This window comes from Anticarsia gemmatalis, chromosome 29, assembly GCF_050436995.1.
Source record: "Anticarsia gemmatalis isolate Benzon Research Colony breed Stoneville strain chromosome 29, ilAntGemm2 primary, whole genome shotgun sequence".
Classification (NCBI taxonomy): Eukaryota; Metazoa; Arthropoda; class Insecta; order Lepidoptera; family Erebidae; genus Anticarsia; species Anticarsia gemmatalis.
Window position 1 is genome coordinate 2,530,821 of NC_134773.1, and position 12,356 is coordinate 2,543,176.

The 12,356-nt window shown below is 34.2% G+C and overlaps 1 protein-coding gene across 2 annotated transcripts in view; it reads left to right on the top strand.

The window, feature by feature from the left end:
* The first annotated feature begins 1,706 nt into the window (after nt 1–1,706).
* Nucleotides 1,707–12,356, top strand: part of LOC142985240 (uncharacterized) — a 75,530-nt gene continuing 64,880 nt past the window's right edge. For both annotated transcript variants that reach the window (XM_076133283.1, XM_076133282.1), the window contains exons 1-2: nt 1,707–1,963; nt 11,380–11,745. In XM_076133283.1, coding sequence (XP_075989398.1) covers nt 11,387–11,745 — 359 coding nt within the window. In that variant the 5' untranslated portion in view covers nt 1,707–1,963; nt 11,380–11,386. The remainder of the gene's footprint in view (nt 1,964–11,379; nt 11,746–12,356) is intronic.

Genomic DNA, 12,356 nt, shown 5'->3' on the forward strand with positions numbered 1-12,356 from the left:
AGGCCTGCCTGAGCCTGTGTCACATTGTGTGCCCTTCGGGTCCCTTTCGTAAATAACCATTAGATGACAAAAGAGTTGTTAGCATTTTTATGTGTAGGTGTATCGAGTGCTTCGCAATTCGCGTAGTCAAACGAATAAGCAACAGTACGAAATTCACGCGAGCGGAGCCGCACGAGTCAGCTAGTATCAAATAAATAAACAATAAGTATTAGAATATTAAAACACGTAGTTTCTTTCTTCTTCTTCTTTCTTCTTCTTTTATAAAGACAACTCCCGCACTAAGAATTGCTCTTGTGTCGCGAGTACTTTTACAAACATACGAACAACGGACACAAAGCACAACCAGACCCAAAACAATTATTTGTGGATCGCACAAATAATTGCTCCGTGTGGGAATCGAACACACGACCACCCGACGCAGTGGTGTTGGCGTGGTGACCTAAACCACTGCGCCACGGAGTAATATAGTTTCGTAATATAAAACAATGTAAATGGATCAAATTGAGCCACGCATGCTAAAGATACACAACACACGCATGCGACGACGTACACAACGCATGTACAAAATTACATTTAAATTCTTATATTTAAAAAAAAATAGGTCAGTTATCTATGGATTTAAGTTGTAGGTACTAAAATTATAAAAAAGAAACATAGATTTTTTTTTTTGTTTTAAAAAATAGGTTTTTAATTGTTCGGTAATCTTATCCTATCTTATTAATATTTTAATGCGAAAGTGTGTGTAGATGGATGAATGTATGTATGTAAGTTTGTTACTCTTACACGAAAAAGCTACTGGACAGATTTTATTGAAATTTGGTACACTGATAGCCTATATCCCGGATTAACACATGGTATTACACCGGGAAATCTTTTCACTAGTAATATCATAAATGTGAAAGACTGTCCTTCTTCAGCAGCGCTTTCACGGCTAAACCGCTGAACCGATTCTCATGAAACTTCTGCATGAAGATTGACAAAGACCTGGTATCAAACGAAGGCTACGATTTTCAGGAAACAAATAAGCAGGTATTAAAATAAAATAAAATATGATTAATACTAACTATTTGATATTGCATTTAGTTTATCAAGAAGTGGGGAATACGCTCGGAAATACAGCTGCTTATCACTAGGTGAAGCAAAATACATAGTTGGGTTTTTCTCTCAGGAAATTTATGATTGGGCGGAAATATTGTTAACAAGTTCTATAACTAATGTGTACAGAATCAAACTCTATACATGCAACTAAAATATTTTAAAATTCGCGTTTTCCAGTTAAACAACAGCAAAGTGACAGTAACAGGGTCCTGTTTTTACCCATTTGGAATATTCTTGCAATGTAACTTTAGCTCAAAATATAGGTAGATGCATTATAAATAATACCTACTTAAAAGAAGAATGTAATTTTACCGCTTCGAGAGAGAAAGGTACCTATAAGAAAGTATGTAACCCTACTTTAAAAATAATTTTGGGGCTAATCATTACCAGTAATGACAAAAGTTAGTTAAATTTTCAAGAAATTTATTAAAATTACATAAATAGTTAAAAATCTTACAAAAATACGTAACTTTTTCCTTAAAAATACAAGAACCATAATTAAATGCAGTATGACGTATCAATTTTTTAATTCGACTTCGATATCGTACGATCCCACGTTGCAAACACGTTGGCACAGAGCGCGGTAAATTCAGCCAGTGCCCGACCCGCCGCCGGCCGGTAAAGACGTCATTTCGCGCCACATCGCGCGCCGCTCCCGCCAAATTTACGACGAACTACTTTCGAAAACTTAAAATACGTATAATTTAAATAAAAGTATTATTAAAATAGACGGTTTAAGTAATAATATGGAGTTTTAAACTGTATAAATAGTGAAAGTGATATATATAAGTGATTTTTAAACTGTTTTTTGGTTCAGTTCTGGTTGGATGTGAATCTTGAATGGATATTGGGTAACAGTGAACAGGTAAGGTTCATTTTTTAATTAAAACTTGTATTGTAGAACGAGACATTTTGTCTTTTGTACATCGGAGGTTACATTACTTAAAATACACTGTATGACCGGTTACAGACTGCACCCGAAAATGAACACCAACATTTTTGGCAAGTGACACGTAAAAAATTATTCGATGCAGATTTTTTTATTTGGTTTTTTGAGAAATATTTATCTTAGGTTTTCTAAAAAAATTCTATTAATGTTCATTATTTTGTAAGACAGTTCTATTTTGTAAAATACTTCAAAAATCTTAGAAGTTGCGATTAATAGCGAATAAAATAAACGTGTTTTTTTATTCCTGTCATAAAAAAATATTTTAATTCCTACAATAAGGTATACGTATATGTATTGTTTGAACGAAATACAAGTAAATAGGAAATGCTTTACTACGTTAAAGAACGCATACATAATTCATAAGAGCATCTACTGAAAACAATTACCTATACATGAGTTACAGCTAATTAATTTAGTCCTACAATTTATCAATATGCTTCAAATACCATTGATTTTCAATAAAAAAAATTCATTATAAAATACTATTCGAACCGCAAAATAATATTGTTCGGTCCGAATTCAGATATTAAACACTTCTGTGCTGAAAACCGCATCAAAATCGGTTCAGCCAAACTCGAGATAATCGCGCACAAACATACCTACCTAGGTAGGTACATTGAATTCTTATTTATAAGTCGATCAAAAATATTATTTTTTGTTACGATAAAAGTAACCTACAGTACTCGAGGATATAACAAATTCCTCACAAAGAGGAATTTCCAAATATTTCCAGTAATTAATCATTAAATATTTTCCCATGTATTCTTTATCCTTATAACTTTAAATATAGTTCAACAATATAAGGTTATAGTAATTGTCATCTCATAATAGGTAGGTACCTACCTATTTCGTAAGCATAACATGATGTACAATACATTTTAGTTAGGTACCCACCTATGTGGCTATGACTTTTCCCTAACCTTAACTAAATACGGTAGGATGCTACTTACACGCGGAAAATTTATTTATATTTCATTTTATACATACATACATAAATACATTTTAATACTCCTTTTTCCCATAGGGGTAGGCAGAGACCAAACGCCACTTGGTATGATTCTAAGTTTCTAACAAACTTTCCTTGCTTCATTCACATACATACATGTTGTTATACAGGACTGGACTGCCGGTTACAAGTTCTACGCACCTGACCTTTTTTCAAGATGTCGTACACCCGAAAGTGTAGGTGTATGAAATACATACGCGTTGCGCCATTTACTTGTTAGTACCAGGCAGCCACTCTGCTCAAATTCGGAACTCGATAACAGCGCTATATTTATATTAATTCCAATAGGTTCTTTTTTAAATTTTACGTCACCTTAAGATCTTTTTTTAAGTTACTAAAGCTTTTGGTGGGAATGCATATATGCCAATGTAGCTACATAAAACCACGCCTTCTCCCATAAGGGTAGGTAGAGACGAAATAACGCCAATTGGGACGTTCTTGGTGGTAATAATCTCCAAAAAAGTACCCATTCCTCTCCCACTGCTCTGGATGCAGGTCTGCTCTCGGAATGGAGGAGACCATTGAGTCCAACAGTTTGCTAGGGACTTTGCGACACTAGAAAAAACCTGTTCTGAAATGCGCTAAAATTTTAGGCATGCTAGAATTCATCACTATTTTTTTTATCGTTATTTTATCTTTAAATGTTAATAAATAAATATGTAATACCTAACTGTAATCAATATTATCTATTTACCTATTCAAAAACCATTACCTTCATTAGTGATTCATGAAATTCTTCTGTCGGTAATATTTCATTATTTATTTCACCTTTGAATTAATTTAAAATCTTGAAAAATGGTTTTCTTAACGAGATGTTGATAAAAACTTGTTTTAACTGTAGCTTGGAGTTGCCAATTACAATAATCATTGTAGACTTGAGGGTGTAGGTTAAGGTGTATAAAACACAGTGATGTTTCGCCATTAATAATGTTAGTCCTACAAATATTATAAATGCGAGAGTTTGTGAGAATGTATGTATGGATGCTTGTTACTCTTTCACACAAATACTACTGAACCGATTACGATGAAATTTGGTATACATATACCTATATAGGTAGCTGAAGACCCAGAGTAACACATAGGCTACTTTTTAACTCGGGAGTTGCCGAAGGATCGGAATTTACACGTTAAGGGTTTCCACGCGGACTAGCCTATTGCCTTATACCGGCCACGTTACCAATATTTGGGCTTCTACTGAATCCTAGATCCTATTAAAATTATAAACTACCTGTATGCTAAGTTTTATCAAAATCTATACAGGAGTTTTCGTTTGAAGAGTCACAAACATATCATGTTTTTATACAGTAGCAGTAGGTACGAGTATCTAAGTTTTCTTCTAGAATAACTAAAAGATTTCTTGAAATAAATTATGCACTTAGAGTTTACGTAACGTATAGATATATAATACTTTAATATACGTAATTATTTATAGTAAATAATTATATATTATTATATACAGGATACCTAGTTGACATTATATAACCGGACGATGTCATAGTGCATTACATAATATGAAACCAGTTGCATTATGTATCTGAAAGGGCCGACTTAGGACTCAAAAAGGCTGTTTTAGTTTATACTCATCATTTATCGAGGGCACGACATAACAGACGTTAAGCCACAGGCCTTCAGGCGGCTTGAACAACTTTGACACTAGGTTGACCACTAACCATACGATAAGAATAATAAGATCTTGGGGTATCGTGTTATATCCCAGGTAACTGGATTGTGGAGGTCCGATAGGCAGTCGCTCTATATATAATCCTTGAAACCTTGCATGCCTGACAGTTATTTAGAACAGTTCTTGATGGTATGAAAATTCCCAGCCTGCACTTGGCCAGCGTGGTGGACTCAAGGCCTAACCCCTTCCTCATTCTGGGAGGAGACCCTTGTCCAGCTGTGGGATATTAATGGGGTAAATTTATTAATTTATACATATCTCTATTATATTATATATCTATTTATTAGAGCCCCAAACTCTTTTGTTAAAACTCAATTAGTTAGGACGTTTATAACATTACGAACAAAGTTAATGAGTATTTGTATTTATAAATGAAATCATTAACCAATGACAGTTACTACCGCGTTTCAAAATAACTATTTAGCAAATTAGTTAACCTTTTACTTAGAGATAAATACGAATTAAAGACATCTTTTGTTTTGATGGGAATTCTGCTCTTCGAGTGGGAGTTACTAAACGTATCGAAAAAGAAGTATAAGTATAATATATGTATTACATAAGTAAATATATTTTAATTCCTAATTTAGGTTGTAAAGTAGGTAGGAAAACGTATGCCTTTTTAAATTCTGTAATTTTTCATAAAATATCCATTTAAAATGTATTTGTCGGCATAATTTCTGCATTTAACTATAGATCTATGTATGATGTTGAGCGATTTAAACATCGAAAAGCATAAATTTTGACCAAGACTGAAACTTTAGTTTGACAACACACAGAAAAATACGATTATTATAAAGTGAACTGCAAAAGAACCTTGAACTTGACTGCACATTTTATCTTAAAAATAAAGTTAATTAAATAGATAAAAATACTATTACGTAAAAATATGATAAGTATTGACATCAATTTGTATTTATTTACTATACTATACGATTATCACATATTTATTATCTTTGAAAGGTTACAGCTACACCCATTTTTTTATTCGACCTACCTTATTATCGTCGTTTAAGTTTTATCACCACGTAAGTCATTTTTAGCATTTTTTTCAATAGAGACTTTCAAATTCGTCTTTCGATTCTCTAGCAAATGACATCAAAATGTTAAAACTACCAAAAGATGACTTACTCGTACGTGGTGATAAATATAATTTTATTTATATCTCTAGGCACAGAGTAGATGAAGAATTATCTGTTCTGTGTCTATAACAAATAAGTTTGTTTTGTATCGAGTGGTCATGTTAGTGTCAAAGTTGTTCAAGCCGCCTAAAGGCATTTGACTTCAGTTATAACTAGTAGCCCTGGTGTATTGCTTTACCCGGTACTGCTCTAAATGCTGATTTGAAATGATTATCTTGACTGGTCTGAATGTCAAATTTCTAGCCTGTAAAAATTTCCTTTTCGGTAAAAAAGAGTTCTTTTCGAAAAAAAAAGTATTTTTTGCTAAAAAATTACTACTATATGCATATTAAAAGTAATAGTAGTCGATCTCAAAATTGTAATTGATAATTCCATTGAATCAAAACATGATTCATTCATCAAATACGTGTATAAAATGGGCTTGGTCTACCACTTCAAATGGTAAAGCACCAATAAGCTAGGCATAAGTACAGCAGGACATCCGAATGAGATTAAATAATTAGAAATTTGACTTGTATAGCAATTTCATACGTTTCTTTTCTTTTAAAGACATATAAACAAATAACAGACACAAAATACAACCAGACCCGAAACAATTATTTGTGAATCGCACAAATGTCCGTGTCTGCTACTGACTGAGTAACTTCTGTCAGTAACTTCGCCCACTTTAACGAATTCCCCGAGTTTAAATATTTTTTCACAGATATACTGAATTTTTATACTGTATTCACTGCCTCGTTGAGATATGAAATACGGGTAAGGAAAATAAAAAAAAAAAACATATTTAAAGAAGACGGTGCACCTGATATCTTACCCGTTGTGTCGGTTATCCGTTTCACCAGGCTATGGTGTATGATGAAATATAAAATACCTGTACGCACTTGGATACTATAAACGAACTGATGCAGGTCGTTAATGAAACAATATCGAATATTATTTAAAACGTAATAATTCAGTTAAAATCTCTCTTATTGACAAATATCATCAAAGTCAATCAAATTGAATGAAATATAAACATATAACTCATCTCTCGCAAATTTTAATATTAAAAGGTTGTATTTGTTACTTTTTCGCCATCCCGTTTATAAAAAAAATTAAAATATACAGTTTTAATGTTATATTATCATAGAATCATACAATAATGCGGTTAAAATATATCTAACTTGCGTACAAAGTTACCGCAGCTGAGTTATTACTCATTCAACTGAGATATCGAATAACAAAGATATTGTGTATAAACCACGGTTTTACGTGTACTATGTTTAAGTAAAGATTATAAATTATATACTGTTATTAGCAGTGATAGCCGAGCGGTTTAAGTTGGTACCCCCCACGCTAGTGGTCGCAGGTTCGAATCTGAGACAACACACCAATGACTTTTCGAAGTTATGTGTGTATTAGAAATAATTATCATATGCTCCAACGGTGAAGGAAAACATCGTGAGGAAACCTTGCATGCCTAAAAATTTGTTTAATATGTTTATTGAGGGCATGCAAAGTCCCCAACCCGCACTTGGCCAGCGTGGTGGACTCAAGGCCTAACCCCTCCCTCATTACGGGAGGAGATCCTTGCCCAGCAGTGGGACAGTAATGGGTTAAACTTATTATACTGTTATTGTTTAACGGGGGTCTAGGTCTAGAATATATGTTTAATTTTTCACTTTTTAAATTCGTTCGGAAGGTGCCTGATATTTTTTCTGTTCTATGGTGTTATTTGAAGCTACCTTTTTCTTCAGCAGATAAAGTTATTCGAGAGATAAGTAAAGGCAGATTAAACTAACTGCGTATGTATGTAATCTTATTAAATAGTGTACGAAACTAATTACCAGTAGCCCGATTCTCTACTACTATCGACTACCGACAACCGACCTGTCATCGAGAAAATTTGTATGAAAATCTGATCAGCGCCTCTGGACGGGCGTCGTAGGAAATATTATGGCAGTACATTCTAAATGTCAAAATTTCGATACTCGACAGTACCGATTGTACAGAATCGAGCTACAGGTCTTGGGTTGGGATTCAGGGGTTGGGAAGAGCCTCATACCCGGTTTCTGTGGCACATTTAGCGGTAGTTTATCGATTCAAACTGTTATGTTTATATCAGCTTAAATGCTATTGAATAGATAAACTACCGCTAAATGTACCTCAGAGACCGAGCATTATTGGGTTTCATTCACAGAGAAGAGGTTTCATTAAGAGCATGCCAAAAGCATGCTTTCCTTTTCTTCGCCGATGCCGATAATGGGCGTCTTAATCATCCTTCAAAACCATACGTTTATATTTATAGATTTTATAGTTCCCAACTGGATAACACAAAACTCATAATTCCTATAATATCAGGAACCCAAAGGTCAATTGGTATAATTACTGAAATATCCCATTTTAAATTAACTCGCCATTGAGGGAATTGATAAATATCGTCGTACCGGCTCATTGTGCGGTTGTCACACACGGTGACACTTGAAACTGGACGGTAAATCAATATGCGGTATGTACTAAGTTTTATTATGATAATGAAATGCCTGTCTGCTGGAATTTGGCAAACTTTTTGGGCTTTTGAACAGTTCATTCATCGTATGGTTAATGGTCAACCTAGTGTCAAAGTTCTTCTAATCTGAAGGCTCTCTCCGAAGAATCCGAAGGATCATCTTTATTAACGGACTTCTTTTGCTTTCTTGCGTGTCCACGAAGCACGAAAAACGTTAGCTTGTATATTTCTTCTTTCTTTATCCAATGGTTAGATGTCAAATCGTTGTTCTTGTGGAAATCGAACTCACGACCTCCCGACGCAATGGCAGCGGCGTGGCGACCTAAACTATTACGCCGAGGAGGTAGACACTTTATTATGATCAGAAAAATTGTTCAAGAGGTTCCCTATATCATAAGCTATCACTACCACAGTACATACACTCACTCGCCTTATTAATGAAATGACAGACAATAGTCATGCGATTTGCTAACAAACAATTCTAATGACATTTAAATCATGTGACGAAATGCATACAACGCGGCCCTGTTCTTATTTACTGACCGATTTTCAAACTTTTTAATTCGGATTTTTAATTAGTCATATATTATAGGAAGTATATCGAAAATGACTCTGTCGCGGTAGTGTATTCGGCTGCTGATTGTGAAGTCTTGAATTCGATTCCCGAGTTGGTACTATTGGTCTGTTTTAATTATAGTAGGATATTTCTCAATAGAGCCCAGATTGTGGTTGTGTGTCCAGTATATGGCAATAGCCGCGTTCCCTATTACATGGGACTTACATTGTTAATTTAATTGGATTAAAAATCGACTACATATTATTGTGTCTTTTGCAACTTTAAAGATTTAAGACCTAACCGTCTTATTCATAAAAATATATGAAGTTATGAAAGGCTTATAAAGTGTTTATGTTTCTTTCACTCCTTAGCGAAATGAAAAAGAGAAAACATATTATAGTAGTATTTTAACTAAAATAGGTTTATAGTGAGTTTATGAATAAGAGGGTAAGAGTGTAAACACTTTGATAATTTTGAAAGGAAACCTTTGCCCAGCTAAGAGACAATAATGGATGATTTTTTTTTGCTTTTTTACTGTTTTTCTATCCCGTTAATAACTTTATTTAGTCACAAATGAACGGGACTACGTACAAACACTACGCATAAGTAAATACAATTTATTAATTAACTTACTGTACTTAGAGAACCTTGAATATCAATATATTTTAGTGTCAAAGTTGTTTAAATCTGAAGGCCTTTTAGTTTTACGTAGTTATTTGTGAAAATAACAGGAAATGGGCCTCAAGAAGGAACGGGGTGTACCGTATTTAAGCGAAAAAACGTTTTATAAAAATCTTGCATCGTGAAAACTTTTACAAACATACAAACAAGAGACAGACAGTTTTCAAATGACTGTACTGACTGTACTGAATCATCTGAATAACTGTACTTTAAACAATCTTTGTTCTATTAATTTATTTCTCTTCTTTTTCAAATAAGTAGTTTATTATTTACACAAGAGTATTTACAATTGACAAAAAATATTTTGACTAAACTAAACAAAAAAAAATATTCAAGTCAATACTCAAATATTAACGAATTTGGATTAATAGTCGGTAATTAATAGTAATTATACACCCATAGATTTACAAATATATTAATTTACTTGTTATACATGTGCATAGAGCTTAATCAGCAAATATCTCATCATTATCTGATCTCATAGTGTTAATGACATTTTCTTAGAACATATTGGTAGGTCCACTCCACACTATCATTAGGGTTGCCTAGCCGAGAATCTTTCGCCTGTACAACACACATACAAAATATCACGCCTTTTCCCATATGGGAAGGTAGACCCCAAAGAACGTCACCTGGTACGATGCTTACAAACTTCTTCTTCTTCTTATCGTATGGTTAGTGGTCAACCTGGTGTCAAAGTTGGTCAAGCCGCCCGAAGGCCTTTGACGTGGCTTAACGACTGTTATCTTAATTGACAACAACCGGGACCGACTTTTTACGTGCCCTCCGAAGCACGGATACGCCCAGCTCAAATATCGCTATGCTTTCACCCATCTATGAAATGACCGCGCCAAGGTTTGCTTAACCCACAGATCGTTTACCGACCGGTGAGCGCAACTGGCTATGGGCGCCCCTTACAAACTTCCCTTGACTTATTCACTTCCGTACATGTTGTCATACAGTTGTTCACCTGTACATCTCTTTGCATTAAAATGTCTACTTTTTTAGCACTCACTCACACGATCAGTGAGTTTCCATTCATTAGGACTATGTGTAATACTTCATTTGTTCCTAGATAATCAAAACTATTCGATTTTTCATCCTCACAGAAAGCTTGTACGTTAAGGCCTTTTAATTTCTAGTAATCTACCAAAAACCTAAAAATTATTAGCCCAAAATAGACAGCGAACATCGACGAACTCAATTCTTATATATTATTATGTGGTAACCCTATAAACATGCTAAGTATAATATTTCACCTGTATTCGTATCATCATTTATATTATTATGCTTACTGCAATACGACACGGCGTCAAGTAACTTGCCAGTTAGCGATTATATTGACGACTGTAGAGAACAAAGTTCGAATTTATTGTTGTACCTAATCTTTATGCGTGATAATCACTCAAAATAATTAATGCTTGATTTCTATATTTTCTGAGAACCTGATTTACGCAATAATATACAGTTAAAACTAGCTCAAAATGACAGAATCTGGCAGAACCCATGTTAGAATAAGAGTAACATTAAGATAACAAAAGTAACCCCTTCTAAACGGCTGAACTGATTGGGGATGAAATTTGACAAGAAGATAGATGAAATATTCCAGGTCCGTAGCACAGACCACTGTGTAATTCTAACCCTTACTTGTCTGTAAGTTTGGCATTCTCTTATTATCTAATGAAAAACTCGCAATATTTCAGAAAATCTTTGTTGTTGTATAGGATTTGAAACCTCAACTATATAGAATGGGATTCTAATCTAAGATTTCTTTGTTCCAGGTTAAAAATGGAGTTAAAATCACCAAAAGCGAAGAAAAAGTCGAGCATAGACAAACTGATATCGTGGGGCAGAATGTTCAAAACTCCTTTGCTCATACTTTTTTTATTGGGCACCACAAACTGTGAACGTGAAAGTGACATTAATGACATTGACAGTTTGCCGATACAAAATGTCGGCCATATTAGGCATAGACACAGAAATGATACAGATAGGAACATTATGAGTGAAATTAAGTATTTGAAAAGACATTTGAATAGACATGTGGTGAATTTTGTGATGACTGATTTCCTTGTTGATGGGGAAGTGGAGAATCGTGTTCATTTTAATGGAGTGACTGCTAAGGAGACGTCCGTTGGAGCTGATGGGTAAGAATAATATTATTTGTTATCTTTTTGTTCTTATGTTCTTGTAATACGCGCCAATATGTGAGCATTGAAGTCCGCGGCCTTTGTTTCTTGGCTTTATTTTTCGGACTTCACAGCGTCTTGTTGCTATATTCAGACGCATAAAGTTAAATAGCACGTATCATATGCGATGCGACAATTTTTAATCTGTGCCTGGAACCGGATGGCTGAATTGCACTATGGTTATCTACAATAATCGTTTTTATATGTATTTCTATTTCTACCAATGAAAAAAAAAATAGTAACCAAGTTGTAAGTGACTTGCGTTTTTATAAATTCGACGATAAAAATAAAATACCTAATTACTTGTCATTTCCTAATTTATATGACAAATTATTAATTAGAAAACTTTTGTAAGCAACAGACACACCCTTCCCCGTACTTTGATTCATCCATTTTGTGGCATAGTCTGTCCGGTTTATTGTCCGGTTGATGAGTGTATATTTACTAGCTGACCCGCGCAACTTCGCTTGCGTCACCTAAGAGAATGGGTCAAAACTTTCCCCGTTTTTGTAACATGTTTCGGTGCTACTCCGCTCCTAATGACCGTAGCGTGATGTTATATAGCCTAT